This window comes from Montipora foliosa, chromosome 4, assembly GCF_036669935.1.
Source record: "Montipora foliosa isolate CH-2021 chromosome 4, ASM3666993v2, whole genome shotgun sequence".
Lineage (NCBI taxonomy): Eukaryota > Metazoa > Cnidaria > Anthozoa > Scleractinia > Acroporidae > Montipora > Montipora foliosa.
The window spans coordinates 42,182,824-42,197,823 of NC_090872.1; the positions used below are offsets into that span (position 1 = coordinate 42,182,824).

The 15,000-nt window shown below is 37.4% G+C and overlaps 1 protein-coding gene across 2 annotated transcripts in view; it reads left to right on the plus strand.

The window, feature by feature from the left end:
• LOC138000821 (dynein axonemal heavy chain 12-like) overlaps window positions 1–15,000 on the plus strand; it is a 249,655-nt gene that overhangs the window by 86,325 nt on the left and 148,330 nt on the right. For both annotated transcript variants that reach the window (XM_068847482.1, XM_068847481.1), the window contains 3 exons: window positions 2,354–2,474; window positions 9,018–9,191; window positions 11,775–11,960. In XM_068847482.1, the coding sequence (XP_068703583.1) occupies window positions 2,354–2,474; window positions 9,018–9,191; window positions 11,775–11,960 (481 nt within the window). The remainder of the gene's footprint in view (window positions 1–2,353; window positions 2,475–9,017; window positions 9,192–11,774; window positions 11,961–15,000) is intronic.

Genomic DNA, 15,000 nt, shown 5'->3' on the forward strand with positions numbered 1-15,000 from the left:
TCCCATGTATAAGTCGACCCCCCATTTTTGATGGCAAAAAACGCAATTTCTTAATTTCTTTGTCAAATGTTCATGGGACACTAATCTTGTATTCTTCGATTTCTGGAAATGTGGATGCACAAAAAAATCAGGGCCTCAAGCGTTTAATAGTTTTGTTGTTCAACAGCTGTTGTACACATTGTATATGCGGGCGTTTTGTCCTTGAGTTTCGAAAAAGTTCTCTGAAAATCGAACATGTAAACTTCAAACTCACCTGTTTCGTTGTTCAAGGATAAAGGGCTTTAGAGGATAAGCACAATGCAACATCACAGAAGCAGGAGTCAATCTTTGAAAATAACTTGTGAACGATGCGAAAATGTGCAAGGTTTAATTGGTCCTTGACTTACAATTTCTCAAATGACAAACAAAACAAAACTCATAAACCAAACAATACGAAGTTTGCAAAAGCATTTAAATCTGCCAGGTTTGTATAAAGAATAAAAAACAATCATTACCAACCAGCATTTTCACGCAAACACGAGTGACGATGCTTGCACGCAAACACGAGGTATTGCGCCAGGTTACTAAGCCGTTGAACGATCGTGTTTTATTCGAAGAAACAGAAATGCCTTATAGAGCTTTCCGCCTTTGGAAAATGAAAATTTCCAGTGTCTATTTCAGATTTGTGCTTGTGAGTATCTTCAACATTTAGAGTTGGACAAATCCTTTTTTATTTCAACTGGAATTGCTTACATTCGTTTTGAAGTCTTTTGTCATTCATTTTGAAGTCTTCTACAATGTACGTCGGCTTTTGTCCATTGCGTTCGTTATGCCCAAGACAACATTATTATGTTAATTTTGAATAAATTATTTAGCTGGAACTTGGCTCAAAATCTTTGACCCGTGTATAAGTCGAGGGCGATTTTTGGAGCTTCTTTTGAGGCCATAAAAGGTCGACTTATACACGGGTAAATACGGTATTCATATTGAATTTATTAAAGACAAAAGAAGATAAATAATTATAACTACAGTGACTCTTGTTGTATAAGCTAATGAAATTGTTACAATGTTATTTAAAGTGCACCTAACCCCAAAATATTTTTTTTTGCTAAAATTAATCTTTGCAACTGTTCGAAACGCATTGCGGCCATTTTTTCATTTTTCTAACAAATCCTGGCATTTTATAGGCTTTGAAAGTTGCGAAAATCCAAGCATCTTTTGTTCACGACTGAGTCAGAAGGGGAGTGGGTCTATTCCTGATTTGACGTCACAAACTACTTTGCATGCATGTTTACAAAGAGTTAATGCAATGTAAATCAGTTTGTGACGTCAAATCAGGAATAGACCCACTCCCCTTCTGACTCGGTCGTGAACAAAAGATGCTTGAATTTTCGCAACTTTCAAAGCCTATAAAATGCCAGGATTTGTTAGAAAAATGAAAAAATGGCCGCAATGAGTTTCGAGCAGTTGCAAAGATTCAATTTAGCGAAAAAATTATTTTGGGGTTAGGTGCACTTTAAAAAATACATACTATTGAGTCTATGAGGAAATAAAATATAAAGTATAAAGGATAAAATATTTAAGTAATGATCCGTGTAAGGTGGATAGCAATTTACTTTGTTATGCGGCAACCGGGCTTTCCCCACATAGGAATGTTATCATTTTTACACAGAGAATGCATAAACCTACAGGAAGGCAGTTAACGCACTAAAATTCATTTACAGCCCACTTTGAAAGGGTGTTTTTTTATGTTAAAAGATTTTGACCAATCACAAGAGTTGAAAACAAAAGCCAAGAAACGTTTACAATTTTACATGTTCCCCAAACACGATTTCTGTGGAATTCATTTAAACTGAGACCAGATGAAAGATGGAAGATGGTTGGAAAGTAAGGATGAGTACACGTATAATACTGCTTTATGAAGTTTTGTTAACCGTTTGCTGTTTAAGCCAATCAGAAGTAAGTACAGACAAAAGAAAAGTTATCACCTTTTTTCATACCAATTAAATTCCAACACGTTCGTTGCCGTTGTTGCTATCGTTCTTATCTGGACCGTTTCTTAACTAGTAATCTGCCCATTCTTCATTACACAAAGTGGCTAACTCAGGTTGGTGGCAAAATTGAAACATTTTCTCTTAAGATTTTAGAGACTGGGCACTCCATGCAAGAAGTGCCAGCAAATCCCTCTGTAAATTTCCAGACCATTCCATGAAATGGTAATGAAAATACTGCAAGGCAACAGTAAACTTAAAAATGTGTTTCATGGAAAATAATCATTCTATTGCAAACACTAATGTCTATCTTTTCAGTTCCAGTTGATGTTGTATGTTTACAGTCGCTGGGGTATTATGTTGTGTTAATCTTTTTGTCTCAGGCGAGTTGAAGAGTTTAAAGAGTATGGTGATATGGATTTGATGATGCAGTATGTAAGGGAAGTGCAAACAGTTCAAAAGAAACTTGGTGATTGTGTGGAATCCATTGGTTTCATTAATGAGGTCTGTTACTTAATCTTTGCTCAAAGTATCAGTAATTTACTGTATAGCCTGCATTCGTGATATTGATCACTGGATGGTTCTAAATAAATTGAAAGTGAACTACGAGAAACAGGCATTGATGTTAGTTAATATAATATTGAGGCTCTTGTTGTCTCAAATGAACTAGTTGAATGTTTTTCAACTGTTAAGAATATTGGTGTTCTCTTTTCTACCTCATGTCACTAACCCTTTGACACCCAAACTGGCCTGAACCAGTCAATGGGGAACCCCTGGGAGTCAATGGGTTAATCACTCACTGAAATTCACTGAGGCATTTCCTTAGCTGTTAGCTGTTTTAGCTTAAATTATATTTTTTATCAATGTTCTTGCTTAGTCTTAATTTTCTCATGTTGATAGCTATAACCTTTGGGATAGCACTATATAAAAGAATAATGATGACAATCCTTATGATAACAAGGATAATGATAATGATAATAATAATGATAATAATAATCATAATAATCATAATAATCATAATCATCATAATCATAATCATAATGATAATAACAATGCGAGAATGTGGAGAATCCAGACATGATGGTAAATGAACATCGCTTTCGGGGGGATTCTGGGGTTCAAACAAGCCCAGTAGTGGAGAAGGATGACTTGCCCACTCTGAACAGTCATTTTCCCACGTGGTAGTTAACAGCACGGAAGAGATACTAGCAAGTTTTAAGAATGGGGAAGAATCCCCACGGAACTCGAGAAATATTGAAAGAAAACGGTTGACAGAGAAAGTGGATAAGGTAAACAAAGCTCTCGCCATTAAAGACACCAAAGATATTACCCATACCAATGAGCTGTTGCTTGCTGCAGGACGGGTGGTTGCCAAAAGACGTGGTGTTAAACCAAAGCAGAGGAGCAGAGGGTCAGTACCTTGATGGAAGAAGAGAGTAGAGGGTCAGGTTATGCAACTTAGGAAAGACATAAGTAAGCTAGAAAGGTTGAAATCTGGTGAACTTAATAGCACAGCAAGAGGCTAGAACGGAGATACTCTTTGAATAAGAAGGGACTTCCAGTTGTATCAGAGGAGCTTAAGCAGATGGTATTGGTAAAGAGTCGGAAGATCAGGAGATATCAAGACAGGACTGTACATTATAAGCAAAACAGGATGTATCAGTCGAACCAGAAACGTCTTTTTCAAAAGATTGAAAACATGGAAACTGACAACACTATAACACTGGATGCTGATGAAAATAAAGCATTCTGGGGCAACATCTGGGATAACCCAGTGGATTAAAACAGTGGTGTTGATTGGCTTAAGGAATTGGAGGACAGACTGTCGGGGGTGCAAGGCACAATGACATAGTGATTTCACCAGCAGAAGTGATAAAACAGCTGAGAAAGATAGCGAATTGGAAAGCCCCTGGCCCAGATGCTTCACAAGGATTTTGGTTGAAGAGTTTTACACCATGCACAGAAATAATAGCCTTGCAATTGAAAGACTGCTTGACTACAAGCCAAATTCCTTAATGGTTTACAACAGGCAGAACGACATTGATTCTTAAACACAAAGAAACTTTAGAACTTCCAACTTTAGACCAATAACATGTTTGCCTTTAATGTGGAAACTTTGTACTGGCATAATGGGAGACGAGCTGTACAACCATTTGGAGGGGGAAAAGTCTACTACCTGAGGAACAGAAGGGTTGCAGAAGGAAGTCCATAGGCACAAAGGACCAACTATTAATTGATAAGATGGTTATTAGAAATTGCAAGAGAAGACAGACTGGGCTTGGGAAGGCGTGGGTTGAGTACAAAAGGGCCTATGACATGATTTGGAGCAGCGACGAATATGATCGCGTTATTGGAAAAAAGGAGAGTGGAGTTAATGACAGGAGGACAGACCTTGGGTATTGTTAATAGAAGAAGGGAAATTTTCCAGGGGGATAGCTTATCCCCACTGTTATTCGTTGTGTCCCTTATTCATTTGTCCATGGTATTGGGGCAAATGAAGGTTGCTTATGATTTGGGAAATAGGGAGGGCCTAATTAATCTCCTATTTATGGATGATCTAAATTATATGGAAAGAATGAGAAGCAAGTAGACACCCTGGTAAATACTTTCCGTATTCTCAGCAAAGGCATTGGAATGGAATTCGGAATTAGCAAATGTGCTGTGCTAATTATGAAATGGGGAAAAGCATGCACATGTGAAGGTATTGTTTTACCGCATGTCCAAGTCATCAGAGGGCTTGAGGAAGGTGATGGGTACAAATATCTAGGAGTACTGGAGGCAGATGATGTGAAGCATAATGAAATGAAACAGTCAATGTCGAAAGAGTATTTGAAGAGGATCAGAAAGATTCTTAAATCAAAGGTGAATGGTGGAAATATTGTGAGCGCAATTAATTCAAAAGCAGTTTCATTGGTACGATATGGGACAGGTATTATCAAATGGAGTAAGGATGAATTAAGAGCATTGGACAGAAAATCAAGGAAGCTGTTAACGACACTTCATCCTCAAACAGATGTAGACAGGCTATATGTCAAGAGATCACAGGGGGCAGAGGCTTAATTAGTGTCGAAGATTGTGTGAACATGGAGGTTGGTAGTTTCTATCAGTATGTGGTAAACAGCCCTGAAAGTTCATTCACTTATGATGAGACAAAAACCACATTGACGGGCCAAGGAAAGACAACCGAAGTAGATAAAGCAAGCTCCAAACTGATAGGACAATTCCTAACACCAATAATAAAACAACCGCTAAAAAACAGAATACAAAGACCAAAAGTGGCTAGGTGCACTAACTACTCTACAGTACGATGATGTTGACATCGCAGCGGACAGTCTTGCACTTCTGCAAACATGGAAGAACATTCCAGATATATTGCTTAGTGTTAATACAAGTATAAGACAGCAACTATTACCAACTGCTGCTTATAAGAAATAATATTTAACAATTAGACCCATAGCCCGCAAGGGCTACGGGTCAATAGCCCATGAGGCAAAGCCGATTATGGGCTATTGACCCGTGGCCCTTGAGGGCGAAGGGTCTAACTGTTTTAGTATCACCCAACTAGTCAGACAGAAAAGGCAATAACAAAGTTAGCAAATGCAAGTTCAAGAAATATTTATTTGCGAATGAAAAGAAAGGAAGCGTCACGCTTTTCGCTACTCGAGGACTATTAATAATAGTCCTCTGGTAGCGTAGCCAATCAAAATGCAGGATTTGCATTAGTCCACTAGTTTGGTGATACTAAATAGATTTAGCCAAGCCTAAAAGCGCAGCTCCCTGGTCATTTATTCTTACTGCCTGTATGGTTTGTGAAAATGTTTCCGGTTGCTGCTTTAATAATTAAATCATTTTCTTTGCTTTCTTCTATAGGAAAATTCATTGCCTAAGTAGTGAATTCCACGGTAAATTCTACGTTAAAAACCAATATGGCATGAATCATGAAGCGATGAGTGTGACATCGGTTTTTCCAGTGAAATTTACTTTGCAATTCACCAGTTTGGCAAATTATAATTTTTTCTTGAACCAAATGAGCTTTAAAAGAAAACAAGCATTAAGCACAACCTCAGCGAGCGAATTGAAAAGGAAAAAAAGCCATTTCAGAGTCAACTGTCAATAGCTAGCGAAGAATTTTATTGTAAGAAAGGACAATGGAAAAAGAACTTGACATATTGTTAGAGTTCAACGTCACACGCAAGAAAAGGCTATAAGAAAGCTGACACTTATAACATTAACTTAGCCTAGGGTGATACATGTACCCCGCAAAGTTATAAGATGTGACTCATCAAACAACTTAAAATAATAATAATAATAATAATAATTTGTTAGGTTTTAGCAGATATAGTAAAAGTCGTCAGTATGTTAAATTTGCGGCCTATAGGCTACACCTTATGCGCCCTATGGAGCCTTAACCGCTTATTAGAGCATTCATACATATTTACTGCCCATAGTAATAAGTAGGTTGGATGCTACATGTATATTTTGGTGCCCGCTAGTTTTAGTGTTAGTACTGAAAGCAAGCCGAGCACTAAATGCAGTTCAAAAGTTAACTAACATATTAACCTGCTTTTGTTGCTGGATGAAGAAGGCAAGCTAGTGCCTCATAGCAAGCATTTCATCGATTTTTAGTATTGTGAATTACTTGTTTGATTTGGCTATCTATTTGATTAAGAAATATGGTTAGGATGAGAAAAGATAGGATCAAATGGACAGAGGAAATGTCTAGAACAATATCCTTTTGGAGTGTAAAAAGAATGCTTTAACTATCTCAAAATCAGACCAAGTACCAAGACGAGAATGGAAGGAGAAAGGGTTACATGCCTTTGTGTATCATCATGAAAGAACTGTGGGATGACAGTGAACATGCTAATTTACAACTTACATCACAAAACCTACGAGATCAGGCATCTGAAGGCTAGAAAAGGCACTGGGGAATGTAACTGAATTGATTTTTAATAACTTGAGAGTTGAAAACATTGAAGAACAGCAACAAGAACAACGAATGGAATCAGGAAACTCAGATTTAAAGGCAGGTAATGAGTGCGAAGAGTTACCAACAAGCGTTGAAGATTCGCATAAATTATGGGATGTGCACAGTCAAAGGACTAGATTGAATCAATGAACAAAGCGCTATTGTCTATAAATCAAACTCAAGGTGATTTTAGTACGTGGGTCATTATACGAGAACAAAAGAAAGACCAACCAATTGTGATATTGAGAACACCAATCATTGCATAACGTCATTGACGACGTGAGAAAGCATGTCAACTAACAATAAGCCATTTGAGTTCTTATAAACTGCTAGTTGTGTTCTGTATGCTGTTTGCCTTTTTATTATCTAAACGCTGGAGAAAGCGTCCAAGTGGGAAACAGAAAGAACATTAGTAAACTGGAATGAATTAAAACTGATTATGAAAAGAAAGTCAAGGAATTAAGAATTAAAGCAAATTTCAATCACAAAGGAAGAAGTTGAGCACATCAAAGCTAACCGGAAGTTAACAACACGGGGAAGAAGAAATAGAGTGTTCATAACATCGCAATGTAAAGACATGTCTGTATCAGGACTAATAAGTTTTATGGAGAAGAGTAAGTGTGCACTATGAAATCAAGATTATTAAAGAATCAGTTTAGAACTGATCCCTCTAGGGCCTATTGCACGTTGAGTGAATTAGCAAAGCATAATGAAAACAACAGAAGACCAGTTTACAAGAACAAAGAAAATGTGCAACAGGAAAAACAGTTTTTTGATGACGTCGAAGAAGCCACAGGTTTTTGGAAAGAGTTATGGGGGCAAAAAAGCACAGGGAGCACATCAGCAAAATGGCTAATGGAGATCAAAAGTGCCATACATAAGGGTATGAGAACATCAACTGAGACAGAGTGGGTTGTTCGACACAGGGTGATGGAGTTAAAGTCATCCAATAGTAAATTTATGGTGGAAGAACGCATATTCATTGCACAAAGACTTAGTGATATGTTTCCAATCGATTACCAATAGAAGAGAGGAATAATCTGAATGGTTTGCTGGTGGATGAACAGCTCTTATACCTACTTGAAGATTTGCCAAACTTTAATTTTGAATTGTCAGACGATGTTATGTCCTTATCAAAGAACATTTTATAAAAAACTGGTTTACTAAATATTCTTATATCCTTATTATTCCAAAGAATATTTTGAGAATAATTAACATCAGAAAAGGTCATTCTAAATTTCGCCCACCTTCTAAGAAGCTCTAAGTAAAATTACTAATACTTAACTCAAGAGTAAAGTGGACGGGTAAATCAAATTAAATTCATGATGAAAATATCTCCATTGTGTTTTGCATTTTAATCAGTAAAGATCTGTACCAAAAGTTTATGAATTCTTATTAGCTGAGTAGGAGTCTGTATTAGAAGTTAATACAATATTGATTAGTAATTCATCAACCCCAGCCTTTCCCTGCTACCTATTCAATCCCTCCCTGTGCTTTCAGACAGTTGATTTGTATTGGGGTTGTTGATTGGTCATAACTCTTATGAATTATTAATAAATTTGACAAATAAATTAACTGCATGTAAAGAAGCAGTCCATTGGGGTGCAGAATTTGAGTATTATGGATGCCTATTATCCCTGATTTTTTTTTGAATTGTTTATTGTAGAATTTCAGTTTAAAACATGTTCAATATGCACTGTAATACATAAGTTTTTCAAAAATGCGGTTAAAAACAGAAAGGGATGATATTGGTCTATAATTAGATACATCTGATTCTTCATCACTTTGATATATTGGGATTACTTTAGCAAGCTCAAGTTTGGAAGGATATACATGTACGCCGTTTTCGAGTGATTTGTTTATGAGCAAGGATAAAGGCTGACTAATAATGAATTGAATGGTAGAATTACTTGAATGAGGGACACTGTTTTTATAGTAATTCAACAGGTTCTAGAAGCTGTACTTGAACTTGCATATCACAAAAATTAGTTAACAAGTTACTGATTAAAATAAATATTAGTGAGAAATACGTAACAGTAATTATGACATCACACTCTGCTCTCCTTTGTAATAATTAGGAAGAGGATTTGTTTAAGTGGGAGCAAACAACCTATCCGGAAGTGGAAGCTGTCACTAAAGCTATTGAGCCATACCAAAAGCTCTTCACAACTGTTGTCAAATGGCAGAGAGCAGAAAAAAAATGGATGGATGGAGCCTTTCTTGAATTAAATGCTGAATCAACAGAGGCAGAGGTACACAATATGATACATACTTAATTGACCTCTCCCCACAGGGGCTTTTTAGGGCCAATGAACAGAATAACAACAACAACTGTTAAGAATCCCTACTGGCCAGAGGCAAACCAGTGCAATAATAATTATTTTGTATTTTGTAATTTAATTATTTAATTATTTTGAATTTTGTAATTTGTAATTATTATTTACAAGTGCAGCTGGGAAGTTGAACCAGGGACTACCTGGAACAAATTCAACGAGTGGTCAGAGCAGGTCTTGAACCCGGGATCTCCAGATCTCAAGGCAAGCGCCCTAACCACTGGGCCACACTGCCTCCTTGTAATAGTTGAATTTTAGGTTTTTGATCAGTTTGAAAAAATGCAACTAAGCATAGAACCTGCCTGTCAAACCCAGCTTGCCTCCCGTCAAAACTTGCTGAGTAAAAAAAAAAGGAAAAAATTAATGACTACTGGGAGAGGGGGAAGGGAATGGCTAAAAAACCTGAAAATTATGCTCTGTACAGTAGAATAACCTACAGTACCGCTCGAAACTATTAGTGCATTTGCATGTGGTAATACCTCGTCTTTGCCGATAGTGTTTACCGCGAAATCACCTAGGTTGGATGAAAACCACAACCGAGGCAAAGACGAAAGCAACCGAATGCCGCGGCCGACTTAATTGCGGTAATGTGCCGCAAGAAAACAATGGTACTTTGCAAAGCATTGTTTAATATTATCACACCTAGCTCCCCAAGGTAAAGAATGAATATCCAAACTGTTTTTCACAGCACCGATGCAACACAACGCACTGTTTAATATATTCATCTCATTTTGCTGTGACAGCTGAGAACAGAGAATGTTGATAACCTTTCATGATGCCTAATTCTTACATCGTTATGTTTAATAACTTGTAAGTTTTTCGCTATCATGATGAACAGTTCTTCCAAAGGGGTAAAAGGACATTTCTTTTAAAAAACTGTGTGGATTATACGTAACTTAAGTCGCCGCCAGTGCAGTCCGACAGGAAATATGTATATTTAGAATAAAAAGCGCTTCAAATTTTGCGTCCAGTCCAAATAGAAATGTTTACGGGATAGTTGTTGAAAAGCTCTAACTTTGAACTAAACCTTACTACAACATGTAATGACTTAAAGATTACACCAGCCAAGAACCGTAACTGTATTCCCTAAGTTTCTTGAGCAACTCCTGACCACTCCTTGTCAAGTTTTAATTACGATCATTTCTGATTCAAAATATTAAGTGGCAGGTAATTCAGCAGTTGAGCTTGAAATTCATTCCTCTGAATTGTTAAGATTAACTTAAATTAATGCTTTAACGATCACACTATAGACAAGTTCAATGAAGCCTCTGCCAATTTGGTGAGTTAAAACGTAAATAAACTAAGCTGCATGCTTCCGTCACACAAGCGAGAGCGATAGCTCATGAAATACGTTGTTCGATTCAAACTGCTTAACAAGTTTGTAACAAATGGAGAGCCACGTTGCTCAAACGGCTGACAATTACTTGTAAAGTTAATCGTTTTCTTCCATCTTTCGGTCGATAAGATCGAAATCACTTTCGCGTATCTTTCAAGGCCGGCCGCTAGGCGAGCAGCGTCACCGTTAAGACTTGTTTTCCCAAACACGTGTAAATTTCTTGATAGAATTTCTGTTGATCTTTATAACATCTGTATTAAACAGATTTCGAACAACTTTTAGAAATCTTGTCATTTGCTGGAAAAAGAAAAACGATCAACGCTTTATGAAAGCGACTTTATTATAATCGAATGTGCCAAACTTTGCAGATTGTAAATACGGCAACTACGCATACTAATTATCGCTGCGATTGATCTGCAAAAATATGCAGATTTCTGTGATAGCATCTGCTCCAAATAAAAGCATACTGTGTCCTCTCTTAACCGCGGCATAAATCAACCGGAAAAAATCTACGGCTTTCGGTTACCGTAGACGAGGTTTTACCTCAGTCAAACTGGGGATTGAACCTGCGGTTTCACCTAGTCAGAACTGCAGCAAATGCACAAATAGTTTCGAGCGGTACTGTAAGTATAGTGCTGTTGTGCAGGTAACCCCCTCCAGCACTCAAGCCACTTACAGGCTCAGCACCTGGCCAAAAAACCGTAGCAAGCACATGCAAAGTACAACACCGTGCCATGCCAGGAGGCAGTGTGGCCCAGTGGTTAGAGCGCTTGCCTTGAGATCGGGAGATCCCGGGTTCAAGACCCGCTCTGACCACTCGTTGAATTTGATCCCGGTAGTCCCTGGTTCAACTTCCCAGCTGCACTTGTAAATAGCCAACTGGTTTGCCTCCAGCCAGTTGGGATTCTTAACAATTGTTGTTGTTGTTCTGTTCTGTTGTTTCATTGTGTTTCATTGGCCCTGAAAAGCCTCTATGGGGAGCGGTCAATTAAGTATGTATTGTATGTATTGTATTGTATGCCATCAATCACTCCACCTTCCTCCTTAAGTCGTTAACTAAGTTGAAGTTTACTTAAAAGCTTGGGCTATAGTGAATGAAGTTACTTATCAAACTTATCTGGGTGTCAGTTAATGCATAGTGAGCCCTTTCCTTTTGAAATATTTAGGTTGAAGAGTATGGGAGAGAAATGTACAAGATTGCAAAGGTTTTCCAGGCGATGAAGAAAGAAGCAGATAAAGATAAAAAGGGTCATAGTAGAGTGAAGGACTCAAAAGCTAAAGAAGAACCAGAGGCTGAAATGGCAGCACTAATGGTTGCAAAGACCGTTCAGGATCAGATCAGAGATTTCAAGGTGAATAAGACTAACAGGGGAAACCTTTTGTCTGTTAAAATGGTTTTTCACAATTTGTGATTGTCTTGGCTGTCGTCCTTTTCTTTTATTTTTTTGCTATTTCTGTGAGAGGTGCAAACCTCCTGTCTTTGAAATGAAGTTATTTGAATTGTGAGTGTACGTTTGTGGTATGCTATTGTGTTTGGACTTTTTGAGAAAAATACTGTAAAATAATGATAAAAATATATAGATGACGTTTTAATGAGTCCATGTCATCATTACGAATTGTACAGTAAATGCAGAGAAGTTTAAAATGACAAATAGTTTTATTTACAGAATTGAAGGTTAAAAAGAGTAACCAGGGTTTGAAAACATATTCATGTTCTCTGGTTAAGAAATTTAAAAACGTAAGCTCTCAGCTTCCAGGCTAAAGCCCTTAAAAACTAAGATGTAAATACTTGAGATAGAAATATACAGTATACAAAATGGAAGTGTGAAAAAATTGTAAAAACGGTAAAAGGGAAAAAATGCGCTAAATTATCTAAAAGAATAGTGTATTGTTTTGGCAAAGGCTTGGAGTTATTGTTATTATTATTAAAGTTTTTCGAATTCGAAAGTTTCCTTTGTCAATTACTCTAGCATTGTTGAAGTCAATAGAGTGATTGTTACACCAAGCATGAGCTGCAATATGCTGGTGCAACCGAATACAATGGAAGTTAATTACGTCACTATATGCCCTTCTTGCCAACGGCTATCCACCTGCCGTCATCTCTAACGTATTAAAAAAGAAAAAACCTTCTCCAGAACTTATTCCTTCACCGGACGAATTGGTGGGCATCTTTTTCAATCTGATTGAAAATAAATCCACTGCAATGGCCCGACTTCCCTATTTTCGTGGTATCACAGAACCCCTCGCATGTCTTCTTCGAAAGAACAGAATTAACGTTGTTGCAACAAGAATTCCCTTCCCCTAAGTTTAGGCCTCCTATTGAGCTTCAAACCAATGTGTTGTGTAAAATTCCCTGCGGGGATTGTTCCTGGAGCTACATTGGTGAGACTGGAATGTGTTTTTCAACGAGGAAAAAGGAACACATTTGAAATGTAAAGATATGCAAAAACTGGCTCTAATATTGCAGCTCATACTTGGCGTAACAATGCTAGACTAATTGACAAAGGAAACTTTCGACTTCAAAAAACTTTGGAATCGTGGCACAGCACTGACAATAACTCCAAGCCTTTGCCAAAACAGTACTCTATTCTTCTAGATTAGCGCATTTTTCCCCTTACTGTTTTTACAATTTTTTCACACTTCCATTTTGTATATATTTCCATCTTGCACATTTACATCTTAGTTTTCAAAGGCTTTAGTCTGGAAGCCGAAAGGTTACGTTTTTAAATTTCTTAACCAGAGAACGCTTTTTTACATGAATAAGAATTGAAGGTATTAAATTTATAGTTTGGATAAAGTGAAGCATGAGAATCTGGAAAAGACGTAACTGTTCAAAAAATTGAATGAAGGGGTTACTTTCTAAAGAAACTGTGGTGCTGCATTGGTGGGGAAGCAGTATACAAAAATTTGGTTTTATCAACAGAGTTGATAATGTAAATTGGCCACCGTACAGAGATTCTAAAAGCTGACGTTTCGAGTGTTAGCCCTTCGTCAGAGTGAATCGAGGAATTATGGGTTACGTGTAGTTTTTATAGTAGAGTAGGAGCTACGCTATTGGTGGTAACATGGCAACATGACAAATAGGAATATAGTAGTTAAATGAAAAGCGTTTGTTAATACTGTGAGGATTAAGGGTGCCATTTTGGAAGATGAATTTTTGACTCCGATTTTTCCATCAAATTAGAGGAGATGTGCCAGTTCTTCGAAAAACATGGCTATCCTGTCTCTGTGGTCAAAGCAGGCCATCATCGCGCCCAACAATTTGATGGGCAGTCATCACTACAAACGTCACAAAAAGATAAGAATGACAGAATTCCATTCACCCTCACTTTCCATCCTCATAATCATGCAGTCAAAAGTATCATTGTTAATCATTTAAAATTACTCCAAAATGATTTCGAGACTGGTAGAATATTTTCGCAACCTCCACTTATTTCATTCAAACACGACAAAAACGTAGGCAACTTTTTAGTTAGAAGTGCGCCCAAAACTAACAAGCAATCCGGCACTTTCAAATGTGTGCACTCACGATACAAAACTTGTCTTTTCATTGTTAGCATTAGCAAGATATCGGGACCTAAGCGATCTGTTAAGATCACTGATCGTGTCACATATGTACCTCTGCAAATGTCATTTATTGCATAACCTGTACGTTATGCAAGAAATTATACATTGGCAAGGCAGGTAGATGACTAGGTGACCGATTCTGCGAACATCTTTGCGATGTTGAGAAGAATGACAAGGATGCTCGTCATTTTAATCTCGCTAACCACTTCATAAAGCACATGGCTATCTGCAGCCTTTCCCTACATCTAGGCACGACAGAAAGCCGCAGGAATCTGGAACAAAGTTTCATCTTCCAAATCAGCACCCTTAATCCTCACGGTATTAATGAACGCTTTTCATTTAACTGATATATTCCTATTTTTCATCTTGCCATGTTACCATCAATAGCAATGTTTTCCCTTGTGTTTCAATCAATTTTAACACAAAAACATTGTTTATCCTGGCTTCATAATGATCTCTGATAATTTGAAACGTTGTTAAACATCTTTCAACTCTTTAAAAATGATATTGCCATGCTTTATCCATTGTTGTTAAACTACAGTCAACACTCTCGTAAGCGGACACTATCGCGAATTGGAGAACGTGTCCGTTAGTAGAGCTGTCCGCTTACAAGAATTATTCCCTTAATGTGACACTAAAAATACATGTTAGACTCTTGTCAAAAGAATGGACAGCTTGCTTTCCCGGAGACAAATGGAGATTTGACAAAACAAACCCCACTGTTCTGTTGCTCTGTGAAAGGTCATAGTTTTGTTTGACTTGCAATTTAAAGAGTCGGCGTCCGTTTCTGAGAGTGTGTCCACGTACAGGAATGTATAAATACAG